Source organism: Lynx rufus, unplaced genomic scaffold (assembly GCF_022079265.1).
Source record: "Lynx rufus isolate CCGP_SWC_20201006 ecotype Redwood Valley unplaced genomic scaffold, mLynRuf1.p SCAF_6, whole genome shotgun sequence".
NCBI classification, from domain to species: domain Eukaryota; kingdom Metazoa; phylum Chordata; class Mammalia; order Carnivora; family Felidae; genus Lynx; species Lynx rufus.
This window is the reverse complement of record NW_025814878.1, coordinates 141079350-141100266: the sequence shown is the minus strand read 5'-3', so window position 1 is coordinate 141100266 and position 20917 is coordinate 141079350. Positions and strand designations below refer to the sequence as shown.

General features: G+C 43.5%; 1 protein-coding gene and 1 pseudogene across 1 annotated transcript in view; one reads left to right on the top strand and one right to left on the bottom strand.

The window, feature by feature from the left end:
- The window catches only part of DCDC2 (doublecortin domain containing 2), a 160661-nt gene that overhangs the window by 2133 nt on the left and 137611 nt on the right, over window positions 1–20917 (top strand). Inside the window, exon 2 of the mRNA XM_047101272.1 lies at window positions 2919–2973. Within this exon, the coding sequence (XP_046957228.1) occupies window positions 2919–2973 (55 nt within the window). The remainder of the gene's footprint in view (window positions 1–2918; window positions 2974–20917) is intronic.
- LOC124529549 (uncharacterized) lies at window positions 18137–18212 on the bottom strand (annotated as a pseudogene).

Below are 20917 nucleotides of genomic sequence, written 5' to 3'. Positions count from 1 at the left end.
AAATATCTTAGAGACTTACTCTATCTCTAACCCCCTCCCAACCTGAGGGCATATAATAATCGGTTACCCGTCACAACCCCAGTGCAGCCCTTCCTGCCCACGGGTCCTGTCCCTGTGCTTTAATAAAATCACCTTTTTGCACCAAAGACATCTTCAAGAATTCTTTCTTGGCCGTCAGTTCCGACCCCCCCACCATCAGCCCAAAACCCCATCCGTCTGGCATCTGCTGATCTGTGCTCTGCACTCTATGGATTTGTCTCTTCTGGATATTTCATATCAATGGAATCACACAATATGTGGCCCTTTGTGTTCCTGGCTTCTTTCACTTGGCCTGAATGTTTCCCAGACTCGTGCATATTGTAGTGTGTATCACCACTTCATTCTTTTTATTGTTGAAGAATATCCCATGGTATGGCTGTGCCACATTTTGTTTCTCCATTAATCAGGTGATAGATATTTGGGCTATTATGAAATGATGCTGCCAGAAACAATCGTGTGCAAGTTTCCACTTTTCTTGTTTATATACCTAGGAGTGGGATTCCTGGATTGTGTGGAAACTTTATATTTCATAGCTTTTAATATATTTTAATTGAAATTGAGCTTGGGCCTCAGGATAGCAAAAACTATCTTCAGCGTAAAGTGTGTGCTTGTGAATTCTGGTTTTAACTGTATAGAAATATTTTCCCAAATATCACTAATGTTGTCAAATACCATTTTTCTTTTCCTAAATTTGCTTAAACTGAGTTCTGAATGTTCTGCCTTTTCTTCTGCTGGACATTCTTTTTATGTGAGGTGAGGGATACATTTGGATTTAGTTTTCCCTTCTTGGAAAGCTCCTTTACTCCTTTAGCACGCTTTGTCTAACTTCATAGAAAAGAACTAAGTGAAACGATGTGCAAGACACTTAGATCTTGAGTCTCAAAATCAGACCTGAGACTGAGCTGATCATTAGCTGGGTATCCTTGAGCCATGGGACTCAGCTGGTGCCTCTTCCTGATGCGGACGAGGAGCGTAAACCGTTCCTACCTCCCAGGGTTGTTAGAAAAGCGAATGATGCGGACGTCAATGTGCTTTGTGAACACCAGAATGTCGTAGAAAATGCAAACCATCTGTACGTCCAGTTCCTTCCATCACGTACTTTGTTGATTTTTCTTTTATTAAATAATTCCTGTAAAAAGCAATGTCATGGGAATGGAAGTATATTTCAGAATCTATTAACAGCTCAAAGTTGCAGACTCACTTTTGTAACTCCCTGTTTTTTTGGTTTACTTGGCCCTGCCCACTCAAAAGATAAAAAGAGGTCCAGTTCCAAACCAAATAGAAAGGTCACTTCAGAGTCATTATGTATAGGTAAGAGATCTGCATGGTTGTTTTTGCTTTTAGTTGACATACAAAAAAACTGAGTTTGTCATGACAGTTTCCGTTGCTAGTTTTCCATGCAGACGGATGAATAGTGGATTCATTTCAGTTAAAGGAGTAGTATCTATGGTTATCATGATTAGAAGCCAAGAAGATTTAAGTAATGAATATATTTGAAGCTTAGCAGTTGCAAGTTTACCTAACGGTTGGGGCAACTGGCAGAACAAAAGACAGGCCAGAAGATATTGAGGGTAATTTGTGTCATTTAGACCCTAAATGATGTTGGAGAATTTAGCATTGGTGGAAAAATAGTCCTCAAATGAAAATGATCATCTTGCTTCTTGAATTTCTTTTACTCAGATTTTTCCTAATATTGTTGAAACCATAATTAAACTCGAGGTAGTTATTAAACTTTTATTGTATAGCACAGGATTGTAAAGGTAGTTATTTTCCCCAAAGTTTTCCTATGTGTTTTTGGAAGTTGACTCTGCTTCATTAATCTTGTGGATCCAGGATCGCTTTTCTTCACATGATAGTTAACATGTTTTGCTGTTATGTCAGAAAGCAGTCCCTCCCTGCCAATTTGCAAAAGAGCCATTTTATTGCTAAGCAAAGGGAGTTCTGCACTGTCCTATGTAAACACTATGCATGTAAGAAAAATGTAATTTCCAGTGGTATTGATTAACTGAAGCATCCTATCCCAAAATGGAAGCAAAATAATAAAACATAGCTATAATTAATCCTAATATAAACTTTTTTTTTTGTAACTCAGCGATTACAGTAATTGAGGTATCTGTCTTTGTATTTATGGTTATAAATTAAATGCTAGATTTATACTTTTTTATACTGAAACATTTATTTAGCACCTGCTCTGTATGAATCACAGTAGGGACCAGATCACAGTGGTGGACTTAGGGCTTGACATTGACCAAAGTATACATTGTGTAGAATGATCACTAGTTAATATCTATAGCAAGTAGCAATGGAGTAATAGGGGTCTCCAGAGGTTAACTAGTTCAGCGATGTGCATTTTAGCCGAACCAATGCCTAAACCATCCCACGTGGCTGAGCATTTCTGTATCATGAAGGTGCTTTCAAAGGGAAGAAGGTTCCCCAGCCTTTCACAGATGGTCTAATGCCGTGCTATAGCAGTACTTTCTTTGTCTTGACCTAAAGGCTGTGTTTAATGGAACCATTAAGCACCATCACAGGCAAACCACTCTTTAGGTCAAAATTGACATAAGAATTAGAAACACCACATATATAGTCAGGGGCCAAATATTGTTGGGGGAAAATGTCCCCCCTAAGAAGTATGTATTTCCAAGCCTTCAGTTTCATTGAAGTTGAGACCAGAGGACATATATCCGCTCTGGTTGTTGATACTGAAAGCAGTTCCTACCACCACAATTGCTTTTAATTAGTAGCCACTGATTTTTTGCTTTAGGCGTAAGTATTTCCTATGGCTTGCTTTGCTTTTTAATAATTTTTAGTAAGAAAATTATATAACTGACTCAAAAGCAATAAAAGAAACCCTTATTGTTTTTCTTTTTCTCCCCCAGTTACTTGGACATAGGAGAAACCAAGAAAAGACCTATGGAAGTTGTTAACACAGAGGTAACCTAAATCACATTTTGAAGGTTCAAGTTAATAACAGGTGCCATATTTCTGGGTCTTAGAATTTGGATGACGTTCTAATCGTTTATAGACAAAGTTGTAAATTTTTCAGGTTTTGCTTATGTTCTAGCTAATGAATGACCACTAGAGTTTAGTATCTGTAGCAAATACAAAGTGCATTAGTGAATTGGTTCTGGGCGTAATTTTGTTTGAAGGATCCACGACCGTTCAAAGTAGGCTGCCTTGCTTGAAATTGGTGACCGAGGCTGAATTTCTGGGCTAGAATGTGAGATGTGTGAATTCTTTAAAAATGAGCATCTATTTGCTCTGGATTCTGGGTCTCTGATGAAGACGTTGTGCCTGGCAAAGTGCAACAGGTGTGCAATGAATCTTTCTAATATGCTTTTTAAAAAACGATTGTCCTTAATAAGGGAAGCATTCACCAGGGTTCTCATTAACTTAACTTCTAATTGTTCTTGCACTTCGGAGCAGTGGCTGCTGTTTTCTCTTTAGCAAGGTCTGTGCCCCAGCCACACAGACCAGACTCTGATCTAGCAATGCACATCTTCCCTGTGAGAAACTCACCCCTTCCCTTCAGCCAGGAGACTGTATCTCTTTCATTCTGTTTCTTTTTTTTTTTTTTCAACGTTTATTTATTTTTGGGACAGAGAGAGACAGAGCATGAACGGGGGAGGGGCAGAGAGAGAGGGAGACACAGAATCAGAAACAGGCTCCAGGCTCCGAGCCATCAGCCCAGAGCCTGACGCGGGGCTCGAACTCACGGACCGCGAGATCGTGACCTGGCTGAAGTCAGACGCTTAACCGACTGCGCCACCCAGGCGCCCCTCTTTCATTCTGTTTCTAACTGGTGACTCCCTCCGCTTCTTTCTTCTTGCTGCATGGACCCTGCTGTGCTAATAACCCACAAAGACTTCCAGAGGGGATAAAGAGGAAGAAGGAGCAGAAATTTGGGTTTGCAGAGGAGTTGGGAGAGGTGGCGAGAAACAGCGTGTCTGTGCTCGTGGACTACCCAAGTCCTCCCCTTCCACTTGTTCCCCTGGGCCCTCTGCCCCATTTCTGTCCTCCCCCGCCCGCCTTCCTGGTCTGGATGAGTAGGTCTTCATCCACTGTACTATGCATTCCCAGCCTCATCTTCAACACAGAGACCTTCCTCCCCAAAGTCCACACCATGACCACCCTCAACGCCTGCTTTGATCAAGGGGAGTCCCTACTTTCATTGCCAGAAAGGGAGAGTTTTCTGTTCCTGGCCCCCCCCCCAAAGGGAACCGTGCATGTACTTCCTGTAAAGGTATCGCTTCAACAGTTGGTTCTACAGTGTTCTTACTGTTGTTTTGAGGTAACACGCAAGCTCTTGTGAGTTGTTCTGAGAGCCTAACTATTACGTGTGTAGTTCCTACTGTGGGGAAGTACCTCTCTCTTTTCCACAGCCAATATACAGTCAAACTTTTAGAATTCAACAAGTGGGAAAGTTAGAGGATGATCTATGTTCAGGATTTGACAACAGACTATCAATACACACTGGCCTTTCACAAAAATTGTAGATGCTGTTTTCTTGCTCTAAGGGGGTGATTCCATTCAACATTCGTGTCTTTGGAGAAAAGCTTGCACACTATGTTAAAGTCTATTGGTGACCCCTGTTCTTTGGAGGAAGATAGCCTATCTTATTCCCAACCACAAGGAGGGGTTCACAGAATCCTTGAAGTCGGTCCAGAATATGAATACCTAGTACCGGAGGGTAGCGAACAGTTTCAAAGGGGAGACGTTTCAATGCTCATTCAAAGATGTCCCAGTATGAAGGGTGAGTCAAATTGCTTATCGGAATTGGGGGCATTTCCCTCAAGTCTGAGGTCATGTCATACTGTTAGAGTTGTCTGGGTTGGGTACGTAATAAAGGCCATGACACTAATGCACATGATTCAGTTATCACAGTTGCTTAAAACATATTGGTTCTAGGAATTCCCAGTACGTGGTACTCTAGGAAGACCCTTGTAGTTCAGTTGGATGTGTAGCATGTGTCCTAGCCACCATGGTTCCATTTGCACACGTGGCAGGAAGCCCAGGCAGCGGGTGCTAGGAGTTAGTGGGACTCCTTCCCTTCTCCCAGAGCGTCCTCACCCACGTCCATGATATGACCTGGGTGCTCTTTAGATAGTTCAGAATTCAGACACCATGGTATCCACTTGCTGACGTTCAGAATTCAGACACCATGGTATCCACTTGCTGACCGCAGGTCACGGTAACAAGAAGGTACAGGTCACCTTGACACTGGAAGTCCTTTTGTGGTTTCTGTCATTGCTTTTCTGTTCCACGAGGCTCATCTTTGAAGAGACACTGACAGGACAGCCAGGCCTGTTCTTGGTGGTCATATCACTGGGACGGAGAGAGGCGGACCTCTAATGGACCTCTTCTGCTAACCCCGAAGAATTCTATGGTCTTATTCAGCCAACACTTAGGGCAGCAGGAGGAAGTGGGGGTGAAACAGGAAGAAAGGGGAAGAAGAAAAAGGAGATTGGAATTAGAAAATGACAAGGTGGCTGTGTGGTGGTTTGCACCTGCTCCAAGGTGAGATAGCACTGTGGGCTCAGAACAGACTTCTAATGCCTCCCTACATGCAGGTCTTGTTTTTACTCATATCCGGGTAACGAAAGCTCCTGGACTCTGCTTGTACTCTTGCCCCCAGTCCTCAGCCACTGAGGACCTTGGTAGCATATCTCTTATTTACATTCCCCATCTTCTCCTTGCTTCCTTCTCCCCTCCTCTCAGCCCAGGTACAGATCTCTTGTGATGTGTCCACGTTCCAAGTCAACTCACCAGTGTCTCTCTTTCCTCTGTCACCTAAGCAGAGGAGTCCTCTGTCCTCCAGTGCTAGAAGCCTCTGGTCTGCATCCGGGACACCTTTTGTCTCTTCCTTACCAGCCTGCACTGTGCTCTTGCCTTTTTGCTTTACCCGAGTGAGCTTTTTCTTACTTTTCCAATAACTGCTTTGCTTTCACGGGACTGGATGCCGATACCGAGCAGAATGGTGGGCAGAGCGCTGGGGGGTGGGGTGGGGTGCAAAACTCAAGAAGACCTGCGTAACCCCTCACCCTGAGGAACAACAGTCTTACCGAAAAGACGGATATACAAAACATCTCTAGTACCGCCTGATAAGCGATTTCATTTGTTAGGGATTCAGTCCTGTTCGTGTCATGTGTCGAGCTGTTAAAGTGCTTTTGACTCCATCCTGTTGTGACAAAGCCATTCGTGAGCCCTTCAAGTGGAAGCGTCCTTCTTTGACGTAGTGTTGTAGATCGTTCCAGTCATCCTGTGCTGTATTTCACCCATGTAGTGGCATCCTTTAGATTGTGACATTCTTTTTTTTTTAAATTTTTTTTCAATGTTTATTTTTGGGACAGAGAGAGACAGAGCATGAACGGGGGAGGGGCAGAGAGAGAGGGAGACACAGAATCGGAAACAGGCTCCAGGCTCTGAGCCATCAGCCCAGAGCCTGACGCGGGGCTCGAACTCACAGACCGCGAGATCGTGACCTGGCTGAAGTCGGACGCTTAACTGACTGCGCCACCCAGGCGCCCCCCAAACTTCCTCATTCTTAAAGGTACCTTGGTCTCATGTTCCAGTTCAGGCTCTGGTCTTTGACCTTCCTTGTTGGCTTCTTCTGTGGGAGTCTCCCTCTGTGGACTCTTCTCAACCCCCAGTGAAAGTTTCTATCGATGCCTAATACAGAAGAACTTGGAGCTTTATTTTATTTTCTTGAATACTGCTCATGTGTGTTCTCAGAGTCCTCAGAAAAGATCATTTTTATCCCCTTCCTCACATTTATATTTTTTAAAAAATCAAGGATTGGTTTGGTTTTCTTCTTCTTTTATCTGTTCTTTCTCATCTGCTAGTGGAGGTGCTAGAACATGTGCAGTGACAGGCAGAGGTCACGCTCGCCTCATTCTATATGATCTATCCAGGAATGAGTGTGCCGTCTGTCGTTCTGAGAGGTGGTGCCTTAAAAAGAAATCTGCAGATTCAAATCTGAGAGAAGATCCCAGTGAATGCCTTTCCAGAGACATGGGAGCCTCCTTGTTGGATAAGCTGTCAGGTTGAATCCTCCTGAGTATGTGTCCCTCATCTTTAGACTGTTCAATTATGCAGAATTTGAGTAAACCTTGTGTCTTCCTAGTGGGGGGGAGCCCTTGCAGGAGCACCTTGGAGAGGAGGAGAGGTAGGGAGAGAGTTTTCTGCAACATCAAAGCTTTAGCTCCTCTGACAAGTTTGCGATAATGGGGGTTGTCTGCCCTTCAGGTCAGCTACTCTGGTGCACGTCTTTAAGGTTTTGAATATAACCTTTAAAACTTCATATCTCAGCTTAATCATTAATGCATACTCTCTAATAAAACATACTATGAAATTTGCTACTTAAAGGCTCTTGGTTGGAAATGGGATTCTAGACATTAAATTGGGTGTAATTATTAACCATACTGTGGGGAAGGCATGGGGCTCTGTGGTTTAACTCACTAATCGTTAGCCTGGGAATTCTGGGTTCAAAGGGGGAATGACTAAATAGTTAAAGTCCTAAATATTTCTTTAACTTAGGGAAAGATTTCCAGATTAAGGTAGACAGGTTTGCTGATTTAATGAGGAATCAAAGAAGATAAAGCCCACTTCAGTGAGTTCTTTCCACAGTAATTGAAGCCCCTCCCCAGTCCTTTATTTCCCCCCTTCCCCCACTTCTCTGAGGCAACTGCTAAGTAAGAGGCATTTTTTTCCAAGGATAGCTAGTTCCCATCATGGTCATGGTGACTATGACCTTGCCAAGGCTCGATGAAGACACAGTTTTCTATTAAAGCACAACTGGCTATATTTCATTTTTCTTTCACACTTTCTTGTGTTACCTTTTTCTCAGTATTGAGCTGTGTGTGTTTAAACAAGAGAGACATGTGTTTATGTCAATCTGGAAAATATTGGTCTAATGAAAACTGTCTGTTAATAACCCTAATCAGCTCTGATCAAAAGCTGAAAGGTTGGTCTATTAGTTGGTTAGTTGGTCTATTAGCATGAATCATGACATTTGTTCCAAGTATTTTGTATTCTGTCTATCTGGTATTTAATTTTTTTTAAGTTTATGTATTTATTTTGAGAGGGGAAGAGAGAGAGAGAGAGAGAATGCTCGTGCAGTTGGGGGAGGGGCAGAGAGAGGGGGAGAGAGAACCCCAAGTAGGCTCCTCACTGTCAGCACAGAGCCCGGCGTGGGGCTCCATCCCATGAACCCTGAGATCACGACCTGAGCTGAAACTAAGAGTCGACGCTTAACCGACTACCCAGGCACCCTTTCTTCAGCTGGCATTTAGACATGATTTTAGGAAATTGAATGTGAAAGCATAAGACATGTGAATTAGAACATGTATCATTTTAAAATTTCTAGTAATAAGCTATTGTAAGCAAGCACAAGAATATAATGAACATTTACAAAATAATTATCAACGTTTTGAGAGGAAAACAGAAAAAGTATCTCATAAAATAAATTCCTAACCAAGTGTGTATGTTTAAAAATACCATTTGGATGAGGTATCAAACTATTCTCAGTAAGACATTTCATGTAAGTCCCCACTAAACAGCAAAACCTATTGAACAGAGAAAAACTTCTTGTTCTTGACACCGCATGGGACTCAGACACACACAGGATGAGATTTTCAAGTTCTGTCAAAGCGTGCCAAGCTTTCAGTTGTACACTTACCAAGAGGAGCTTTTGGAGTTGTCTGGAAAGGTCAAAGGGACTATTCAGGATGAAAGCATGATGATTTCCATAAGGCAGGAATCATAGGGAAATGATGACCAAATAAATAGCCAAACATAGCCAAGGTAGACAAATGAATCATGCCCAGCCATTTATTGATTACTGCTCATGTGCGATTTCACATTCTCTCAAGACTATTTATCAAGAGCCAGGCAGTGGGCTAGATTCCAGCCATATGGACATAAAAAGACGTTTGCCAGGTGCCAATCATAAAGTACAACAAGGTAATGTTGTAGGAAGACTCTAGAAAGAGTCTGAAGAGCTAAGCTACACCAGAAAGAATTAAAAAAATTGAAACAATACCAGAGGTTGTTACTCCGAGGGGATAAAACGATTTACTCAGACCTAGTCAATAATTGGCTTCGGTACCTACAAAGAATATGGTGACTAGCTCTTCTCCATCACAGCTGGTTACCAAAAAGGGAGAGCCAAAATTATAACGTGAGGGTTGAAGAGTTTGGGTCAGATTGATTGCAAGAAAACTTAAAAAAAAAACCCAACAAACCACAACATTGGTGAAGACTACTAACCACTTATTGAAAGTCCTTTCTGTCCATTTCTAATTATGAACCCAGTTCTTCCCACTTGCATATTTCAGTTGCATAACCAAGATGGCGGAGCTGGATTGAGGTGGACTTGAGTTTCAAAATGCCCTTGAATCCAGGGCTTCGTGGGAGGCTTCCTGGGAAGCCTGGGAAGACCAAGTGCTTGGGCTGTCACACCCCCTCCACGGAGCAGGCGGTATGTGGGAGAGAGCTGCGCGAGTGACTGGCAGCGACCTATGCTGGTGCCGTGTGCCAGGATCTCTCATTTCAGGGAGTTCTTCGTTGTAAATAAGCATGCAGTGCTGTGATGGCACTGGCACTTCCAGTCAGAATTTTTGAAAAAAGCAACAAAATTTGAAGCAACATCGTGAAAGTAAAGGTTTTGGAGAATATTCCTGATTTGGAGTGTGGCTTTTGTATTTAGAACTGAAGGTAGCCTAACATCCTCGACCAATGCAGCAACCATCCAGATCGATGTTTCAGATTTTTCCCACACACTATTTAAGTCCCTAAAAGAAAAGCCAAGAGGGTGATACGTTAGAAGAATAATAGAAGTGAAATCCAGAGGAATCGGTACTAAGAAACAGGCATGTAACATCATCTGTGATCATAACATTGATTTTTGGTTATGATATTGAAGCTTCATCGGTGTAGGTCTAATTTAAAATTTTATTTCGCTTTAATTTAGAACAAATTTTCTGTGTTTACTGTTCCCGTTTTACTTTTACACGCGCTACTTGTAAAAACTTTGTTTCAAAGATCCAGAGTTGTGTAGAGTAGCAATAAATCCTTGGACTTTTGCTGGTGGAATAGAATGGGAAGAATGCCATGCTAGTGAAGCTAGGGGTTTGTGCTTGGACCCATGGGTCTTTTGGTTCTGCTAAGTCCCTGGCCCCAGACTGAACCTGAAGCATCACCCTGCCTTCTCGAGTGCAGTGCTGGTTAAGACGCGGGTGAGAACCTACACGTAACGTGGCTTACCTGTATCGCGGTACTGAAAAAACAACTTTCAAGGTCTCTGTCTAGTAGGTAGGTAACAGGCTAATATGATAGTCTTATCCTTTTATACAAAGGAACAGATTTCAGTGTACTTCGCAATGAGTGGATAGAAGTGTTTTTTTTTTTTTTTTTTTGTTAAAGATAGGGCTGTTTATTTGCATTTGGTTGATTTCAGCAGGAAGTATGCAAGTGTCTGGCTTAGTCAACAATGAAAATTCCCGTTTATCATTGTGAAAGACTCCTTTATAAGCAGCCAGCCACATCAAGCTCAGATGTCATCCCATGATTACATAGTTTGGATGTTTGGTTTGTTGGAACAAGGTTTATTTCAGCCCACCTGCTAGCTGGGGGCAAAGCTCTCAGTGGTAAGGGATGGTGGGAGAGTGAAAACTAAATTACTTGGTATATTTGCAGTGTCTAATGTTTAACCCAGAGAATTCTGTCCAGGAAATTTCTTATGGCAGTCTATGCCGCTTTGTATTTTTTTCCTCACCTTGTAGCAGTAAGTATTATTGAGTTTCAGAGATTTATGGACTTCCATGGCCATCTTTTTCAGATTTATTTATTTATTTATTTGTTTATTTATTTAAAAAAATTTTTTTTTTCAACGTTTATTTATTTTTGGGACAGAGAGAGACAGAGCATGAACGGGGGAGGGGCAGAGAGAGAGGGAGACACAGAATCGGAAGCAGGCTCCAGGCTCCTAGCTGTCAGCACAGAACCCAACGTGGGGCCTGAACCCACAAAGTGTGAGATCATGACCTGAGCTGAAATCGGATGCTGAACCGACTGGGCCACCCCGGGGGGCCCCTCCAATTATGCATCCTAATGTAACTCTGCTGCTGACTTTTAGAAATTTCTGTGAAACAAGTCACCTGATAATCACCCAACTTGTACTTTGTAGAGTGTATGTTAATTGGTAAAAACTCCATATTCACAGCCTGTTTTTCTAGAAACAGATAACTCAATTTCCAGTGCTACAAGTTTTGCATTAGCTAGTATGGGCTCTCCCACAGCTGCTTTTAAAAACTGGATTAAAAGAGTGATTGTAAATATCAACTTAAAATTATATGTCTATTATCTGTATTACTGTTTCTATAGATATATAGATATATATATATACGTATATATATATAGATATATATGTATATATGTATATGTATATGTACATATATATGTATGTATATGTATGTATGTGTATATGTATATATATGTACATATATGTATATATATATGTATGTATATGTATATATATGTATATATATATGTATGTATGTACGTATTACTATAAAAAGAGATTCTTTTAAAAAATTTTTTTTTTCAACGTTTATTTATTTTTGGGACAGAGAGAGACAGAGCACGAACGGGGGAGGGGCAGAGAGAGAGGGAGACACAGAATCGGAAACAGGCTCCAAGCTCCGAGCCATCAGCCCAGAGCCCGACGCGGGGCTCGAACTCCCAGACCGCGAGATCGTGACCCGGCTGAAGTCGGACGCTTAACCGACTGTGCCACCCAGGCGCCCCAAGAGATTCTTTTTTAAAAAAAAATTTATTTTCAAGTAATCCCTACACTGGACATGGGGCTGGAACTCACAACCCCCGAGATCAAGAGTCCTCATACTCCTCTGACTGAGCTGGCCAGGCTCAGCACCTGCCTCCCGCAGAGGGATTCCCTTAGTATGGCTTTTGGAGCTGGATATCGTGTTTCTCATGAGCGCTCAATTGGCTGATACTTAATTTACTCAAAGAGTATGTGGAAATTGAATTAAATTACCTTTCTGCTGGCTGGTGCTTCTCCTGGTCAGGTTGCTGTTCCCTTGTGCTATTCCTGTGTCAATTATTTTATCAATAGTATTGATTAACTCTGGCTCTTCTCACCTATTAGTCTATGTAAATGGGTGTACATAGTTATGTATATAGTGAAGAGAAGGCGATGTCATTTGTCACTGGAAACTTTCAGCATTTTTACCATGACTGTAGTTTCTTTTCTTTCTTTTTTTAAATTAAAGCTTGTTTACTTATTTTGAGACAGAGGAGGGGCGGGGGGGGGGGGGAGAGAGAGAGAATCCCAGGCGGGCTCCACGCTCGGCACAGAGTCTGATGCGGGGCTCGATCCCACAAGCCTGGGAGCATGACCTGAGCCAAAACAAGGTCGGATGCTCAACCCAGTGAGCCACCCAGGTGACCCTGTAATTTATTTCTAAACTCTCCTCCCCTCCCCACTTCTCTAATTCACTCGTTTCCATATAACCGTGTTCAGATTGTGGTTCCCCCTCTGGGGATTCTCTTTGCTCTGCCTTCTGGTACAAAGGTAGTGAAATCGTGGGCGTCAAATTTGGTATCAACAGCACATGCCCAGTGCTTCTCATAAATGCATTCATTCATAGAAAGACAGTTTGGGCTCGATGTGTGCATTTTAATCTGTGGCAGTGTCGGTTTCACTTGTGTGTCCCAGACACCGTGAGACGACTCTGAGTATACAGGTGGAATTAGGAATGCTAATGGCGGTCTTTGTGCGCTCCACCAAAGCCGTTCTGCAGAATTAAAGCAGATGGCTTGGGGTAGGGCAGTCTGGAGATGAATTGCTCTGTGTCTGAGCCATTATTTTAGGCCATCTTTCATGTAGGAGGGTTTGGAGCTTAAGGGAATGACACGAATCACAAGTTTATGGTTCTTTTTGGTAGTAAAAAATTAATACCACAATTTTTTTCATAAAAAAAAGTTTTGAGCACCTATTTGTGCACCAGGCATCATGCTAATTGGATTTACAGCAGCAAGAAAGCCAAGCAAGGGCATGGCCTTCACGAAGCTCACTGTTTAGCGGAGGCAGACAAGCCGTATAACGAAGCCTGTGGCACGGATGGTACGGGGTCCTGGAGGGGCAGCTCCCAGAGCCAGGGTAATCCTGGAAAGCCTCCTGGAAGAAATGGCGTGTAAGTTGAGCCCCAATGGGATGAGGGGGTGTCAGGCAGGCCAGCAGGGGAGGAAGAGGTCCCCACACATGGAACAGCATTGGTGAACATCTGCAGGTGAGACAACATAGGGCGTGTTCAGAAACTCACACAAATTGTGTTTGGCTGAAGAATGGGAAGGTGCCTGGGTGGAGATGTGTGACAGACCAGAGGACCCAGCCATAAAGGGATTTTAAAGGTGGGGCGCCTGGCTGGCTCAGTTGCTGAAGCGACTGACTCTTAATTTCGGCTCAGGTCATGATCTCATGGTTCGTGGGTTCGTAGCACAGAGCCTGCTTGGGATTCTCGCTCGCTCTCTCTCTCTCCCTGCCCCTCCCCTGCTTATGCTCTCTCTCTGTCTCAAAAATAAATAAATGTTAAAAAAATTTTTTAAGAAAGGGTTTGTATTTATTTTATTTAAAAAAAATTTTTTTTAATGTTTTATTTTATTTTTGAGACAGAGACAGAGGATGGATGGGGGAGGGTCAGAGAGACACACACAGAATCCAAAGCAGGCTCCGGGCTCTGAGCTGTCAGCACAGAGCCCGATGCGGGGCTTGAACTCACAGACTGTGAGGTCATGACCTGAGCCGAAGTCGGAAGCTCAACCGACTGAGCCTCCCAGGCTCCCCAGTATTTATTTTATTTAGAAAAAAAAATTTTTTTTAATGTTTACTTTCGAGAGGGAGAGAGAGAGAGAGATAGAACATGAGTGGGGGAGGAGCAGAGAGAGAGAGAGAGAGAGAGGGAGACACAGAATCTGAAGCAGGCTCCAGACTCTGACAGTGAGATCATGACCTGAGCCCAAGTCAGATGCTTAACCGACTGAACCATCCAGGCACCCCGAGAAAAGGTTTTTTTGAAGGAGTTTTGACTTTCTCCTAAAACCGTTGGAAATTCCAGAAGGGGTTCAGCAGGGAGCTGGCATGGTGACTTTCGCTGTCACAGCAAGGCTGGAGCCCAGAGACCACTTAGTGGGGAGGAACGTGGAGCTCACGGGGCGCGAGGCTGAGGGGATGGTGGAGGGACCAGACTTGAGAGGCAGGACCTAGTGGCTGGTTGGGTGTGGGAATAACGAGGGGACATCAGTGGGGTGACTCTGGGATTTCTGGCCCCGGCAGTGGGATAGACGGTTCTGTCATCACTGGGCCGATAGGGTCCCCTTCGTGGCGACAGGGAGAACGCTTTGTTTGTTATTTGATAACCGTGGCCGTCAGAAGTATTTGAAGTCTTAACTGTTTGGAGATGAAGCCAACCCAAGTGTTGGAAGTTGAATAAAACCAGAGACCCACACTGGGCGGGGGGCGGTGGGGGGAGTGGAGAGAGAGAGAGAGAGAGAGAGAGAGAGAGAGAGAGAGTTTAATCCTTATGCAGTAGGGTTGTCAGTATTTCCATTTTGCAGAGGAAGACACTGGTGACCAAGACCTGGGCCTGCAGAGCTCACGGTGACGGGGCACGAACTGTGCCCCCTGTTGGTTTTGAAGGGGCATCGAGAGGGCAAAGGGCCTTATTTATTTTTTATACTTTGATTTAACGATGATAGGAAAGAGAAGACACACAAAGAAGCCTCAAATTTGGAAGTGAATCCAGAAGAGGGGCACAGTTTCCTTTTAATATCCTTAATATCCTTTTTTCAAAAAAATGTTTATTTATTTATTTTGGGAGGGGAGGAGGGGCAGAGGGAGAGAGACAGAGCATGGGCAGGGGAGGGGCAGAGAGAGAGGGAGACACAGAATCCGAAGCAGGCTCCAGGCTCTGAGCTGTCAGCACAGAGCCCGACGCGGGGCTCAAACTCACAGACCGTGAGATCGTGACCTGAGCCGAAATAAAGCCACCCAGGCACCCCTTTATCCTTAATATTCCTTAACCAGTTACCATTAGTCACAAAACCTAGAATTATTTTAGTTATATTCTCAATTGACTTTTTCTTTTTTTTGAGCTTTGCTAATATTCCCTATAGGACAGGATATTTATGCTGAATGTTTCCAATACAGCCCTCGAAGTGGCTTTGGCATGTGTACTAACAGCTCCCACAGGAAGTCTAAGAGACTTTCACATGGAAATTTACTACAGGGTGTGAAGAGGTAGAGGAGGAGACATTGAACCAAGAACCATGCGTGAATTTTTAATTGTCACCACGTTTACTGTCAGAGGGCCATTTGGTTTCTTTAGCCGTTTCTGACCAGATGTTTTAAGTGACAGCTGCCAGGTAACCAGGCAGACAGAGCGACCTTCAGGATCCGAGGAAGGGAGTAGGGAGGGCATCACGTGCGGGACACAAATTGAATTTGCCTCGCCCAAGGTCTCAAAGTGTAACGCACTTAATCTCTGTGGGCCTCACATTCTTTATCTGCAACGTGGAAATTATCGTACCTTCTCCTAAGAAGGTCAGTAAAGGCCCTGTGAGTTGAGTAGCTGGTAAGCGGAATAAGAAATCACATTGGCTGTGTCTACAGGCTGTGGCCAGAAGGGGACAACGTAAACGCGAACGCTCTGTCAACTATAAACCCTGTACGCGTGCGGCGTGCTACTTCTCGCTCCTTCTGACGGCGGTGACCACAGAGTAAGGGCTTGACAAGTGGTAGGTGATAAAGGAAATACATCAGCACATAAAATAACACGCGGTTAACTTCTTTGTGCGACTGAATCTTGGAGTTGTTCTTCAACGTCAAAACTTAGTCATGGAAAACAATGATGTAGTTTGCTTATGGGTCCTGTGTGTTGGGAACTCAGGGAGGGAGGGCACGGCAGAGATACTTTTCTCGGCCTCACGATGTCCGAGTCCAGGCTGAAGACTGGACCCTTGCACCCTGGAGTCCTTTGAAGGCTTGTTCAGGCACGTGAGTGGCGGCTGCTGTTGGTCATCTGCTGGGTGTTCATTCCCCCCTCACCTGCCCGGTCTCGTGCGGGCTAGACGGAACATCTTTATGGTATGGCGGTGGGGTTCCAGGGGCAAGTGTGGAGAGAGCAGGAGGGAGGCGGTGAGGTGGGGAGACAGAAGAAGAAGAAGGAGGAGAAGAGGAAGGAGAAGGTGATGATGACGATGAAGATGATGGAGAAGAAAGCGATAAAGATGATGAAGAGGAGGAAGACGAAGATGATGAAGGAAGAGGAGGAGGCGATGGCCGCAGTGAACAGGAAGAAGAAGGTGATGATGAAGATGAACAAGAAGATGAGGGAGAGGAGGACAGAGAGAGGACAGAGAGAGAAGGGGGAGAGAGGGAAAGAGGGAGAGGAAGAGAGAAAGGGAGAGAGGGAGAGAGAAGAAGAGGTGGAGGAGGAAGGGACAGAGAGAGAAAGGACAGAGAAGGAGAGAGAGGGAAAGAGGGAGGGGGAGAGAGAGATGGGGAGGAGAGGGAGAGGAAGAGAGAAAGGGAGAGAGAAGAAGAGGAAGAGGTGGAGGAGGAGGGGACAGGGAGAGAGGGAGAAAGACTCAGAGTCACTTCCATTACATTCTTATCTTCCAGTTGGTCCAAGGCCCTGTCTGGGATTTCCGGGAGGGGAAATAGACTTTATCTCTTGGTGGAGAGTGGCAAGATTCTAGCAAAAGAAGTGGGCCAAATATATTTTTGTGGCCATTTTTGGAAAAGATAGTCTTCCACACTGAAAATTTCTTTTGCTTACAACATTTAGGTGTGATTAATGGCCTACCTTCAGGGGTCAATAGATTTGGTGATAACTTTGTGAATTAGCCCACAGGCTCTCCTCTCTCTCTCTCTCTCTCTGTCTCTTTTAGCATACTGAAGAATTGATTTTTTCACTTAATTGCTTCCAGAACTAGCTACACTATATGTATGGTTTATTCCATTCCATAAACACGTTCTCATTGTTGGTTTTCTGGTTCCCAAAGAAGCACCACACTGTCCTGGGAACTTTTTCCTGTAGAGTATTGCCAGTACAGGGCAGAGAACATGAAGGAACCATTTAATTTGATCTCCTGAAATACAAATTGTATTTGTCACTACAACTGAGTAGAAACATATTATTAATATGCAGAATTTAATCTGCTAAATTTGAACATTCATCCAAAAGAGTGACTTCGTATGATTATGGCAAAAATATTTGAAAGCATTTAGATAATTCTCATATCTAAATATTTTTATTCTGTCCAAATAGATGTATTTACATCTAAGAAATAGAGAAATTTTGGGGTGCCTGGATGGCTCAGTCGGTTAAGTGTACGCCTCTTGATTGCGGCTCAGGTCACGATCTCAAGGTTCATGGGTTCGAACCCCGCGTCGGTCTCTGTGCTGATGGTGCGGAGCCTGCTTGGGATTCCCTCTCTCTCTCTCTCTCACTCTCTCCCTCCCTCCCTCCCTCCCTCCCTCTTTCTCTGCCCCTCTCCTGTACGTTCTCTATGTCAGATAAATAAACATTAAAAAAAAGAGAATTCTAAACATAATTATTTAATAATTTTTTTGCTTAATTACTTTTTTATCAGACCACATTTACTTTTTTTCCAAGTATTTTTTTTTCTCCTTTGTTCATGTATATTCAGCATTTTGGGTATCTCCATCCAAATTTATCTTAATCTCCCCCAACTTTTCTTCATTTTCTCCCTTACTTTATTCATTGATCTTTAAGCTGTTTGCATGTTTCTCTTCTAACCTTTACTGTGCTTATTAAACATGATTTAAAAAACACAAAACTTAAGGCACCTTCTCATTTCATCTCTTTGCAGTGTGTCCTGTGCCTTATTTATAAAGTTAAAAATATCTATATGCCATGATGTCTTGATTAAATGCAATTCTTTCGTCCAAGTATAAGCATTGTTGACTCCCCTCCCCCCCAGCTGAGTTTTATTTCTTAATAACAGTTTTATTTACATGTTAATTTTGGCCAAAAGTACTCCATGTCATTCCAGCAAGTGGTCTTTGAAGTTGACAGGAGTTAATGATTAGAATACTACACTTGATCTTAGCCAAAAGGCCGAGAAGCGATAATGATTAGAATAGAAAAAGAAGCGAAACACCATGAGTAAAAATTTTAGGTAACATAAAAACAAATTACGATTGGCCAAAATGAATGAATTAAATCACTTGAATGAATGAATGAGTGAATGGCGATTAGGTAACCCTTGATAATACCATGTTGACCCGACGGTCCTCTGTATGTCCCTAAATGTGCACCCATGTTCAGAAAATTGTCATGATATCCAATAAAAAGTGTTGGATTTAAAATGTTACCAATTTATATATGCTCAGTCGTCCATCCTGATTAAAGGCAATACTTATCGGTTGATGCATGTGGCAGGTTTTGGAGTCTTAAAAAGCACGTCCAGAAGTTATATTCAGCCCAGGGTTGTTTGGTTGTCGGTAACCCGGAAACCTAATTGCAACAACAAGCCAGCCAAACACAGCTGTTCTGAGTGCTGGAAGCCATACCGGGAGGGATCCGCCAGGAATTGACTCCCCTGTCCTCGCAAACAAAACCAGCTTCTAGCTTATGATTCTTGCTAATTGGGGTACGGTAATTCTGAAGCATGTGTAGTGGAACTTCTTTTTAAAAAAATAATGAATTCCACCGTCCCTGGTAATATGTTTGCTGAAGACTTGATCAGGGACTGAGACTGGTTGAAGTGTCGTTCTTTTTCATTGGAAGGTTAATGCAGCTGTTTTTTCTCCATATCCAGGAGAAGCGGGTGAGGCTTTGCTTTCTTTAATAAATGCGCTTTTTTCCCCCCTTCGGTATTTCAGATTAGGGGGCACTACAATTAAATGGAAAGGAACACAGCGTGGAAATTTGAGTACAAGGAACCCCTCTCCATTTTATTCATCCACGTCTTCAATTTGGCGTTATGAATACAGACGCTGGTGGACAGCAGATTAGTGTGGGGAAGATTCAGTATTTCACCCGGGGCTGATTTTGTGTCGTGGCTTTGGTGCCTTGCATTATTTGTCCTGAATGTAATTAAAGCGCCAACTGAGCTGGACCGCTGGTAAAAACCTAGGTCAAGCATGGGAATAGATTGCTTCCAACCTGGGGACCGCTGGAAGGACTCCCTCCTTCATCTCGCGTTCTGTTTGGGAGTTAGGCGGCTGCTGCGGAGTGCTGCCCGAGCTGCCTCCTCCATCCAGCGTCTCCGTGGTTCCAAGTCGCCACCTTTTTCGTTTTGTGATTGCAGGGCAAAGATGAGGAGTTGAAAGGAAGCAGAAATGCAGTGGTCATTGTGTCCAACGAGTGTTTCCACAAACCTAAGTTGATAAAAGGTTTCACTGATTTTTTCTTAATATGATGCTTTATGCTCAGGAGAATAAAGTTGGTAAAGACTTTCCAAGAAATCTATCTTTGGGTGAAGGGAATAAGGATTCTTCGAGCTTTCTCAAAGGAGAAAAGGAGAACAAGCTTTCTCCTTCAGTTACGTCATTTTTTAATTTTGCACGTCTCCCAGCTTACTCCCCATCTACGTACGTTCTGGGTAACAAAGCATATCTACCCTGAATTATGTCTCCAGGCCTTAATTTGTATGCTTCCATCAGTAAGGGAATGGCCGTGTGTTTTTTTGTTGTTGTTGTTTTTTTTTTTAATTTTTTTTTTTTTAACATTTATTTATTTTTGAGACAGAGAGAGACAGAGCATGAACGGGGCAGGGTCAGAGAGAGAGAGGGAGACACAGAATCTGAAACGGGCTCCAGGCTCTGAGCCGTCAGCACAGAGCCCGACGCGGGGCTCGAACTCACGAACCGCTAGATCGTGACCTGAGCCGAAGTCAGACGCTTAACTGACTGAGCCACCCAGGCGCCAAGGCCGTGTGTTTTTATGTGAACGTCTCAGGTTAGCATTGTTTATCCTGGAGAGATGGCATGGAGGAAAGAACGTGAATTTTGGAACCAGACAGGCCTGGGTTTTAATCCCAATTGTAGGCTCTAAAGTAGTTTCCTCATTGGAAACTGGACAAAAGTTTTATCTGTCTTGGCGCTTAGTTATTAAGAAACATTAAGTGGACATCTGCCATGTGCTAGCTGCTGAACTGGGTGAAAAATGAAAAATATGTGGTCCCTATTGTCCAGGGATTATCCTTTTTTAAGCAAGAATAATAGACATGCGTACAAGTGACAGTCATACCTGTGGTAAGTGCATCACAGGTAAGCCAAAGTTGATGAGTGTTCCGAGGGGAATGTGATTAAGATTGTATAGTAAGGGGATCAGAGAGAGGACACTTTGGACAGGGGCTCAGTCTTAAAAAATTAGTAGTAGTTCAGTAGACATACTGAGGATAAGAATCCAGGAGTGAGGGGCGCCTGGGTGGCGCAGTCGGTTGAGCGTCCGACTTCAGCCAGGTCACGATCTCGCGGTCCGTGAGTTCGAGCCCCGCGTCGGGCTCTGGGCTGATGGCTCGGAGCCTGGAGCTTGTTTCCGGTTCTGTGTCTCCCTCTCTCTCTGCCCCTCGCCCGTTCATGCTCTGTCTCTCTCTGTCCCAAAAATAAATAAACGTTGAAAAAAAAAATTAAAAAAAAAAAAAAAAAAAAAAAAAAGAATCCAGGAGTGAGGACGCAGAATCATGGCTGCCACGGTCACCTGTTTGTTCAACAGACCTTTGGGGTATTCTAGGGTATTCTAGATCAAGGGTATTCTATTCCCTTGATAGAAATGTCCCCTGGCTATAACCTGTCCTCAAAGCAGTGATTCACGATTCCTGGGATGTT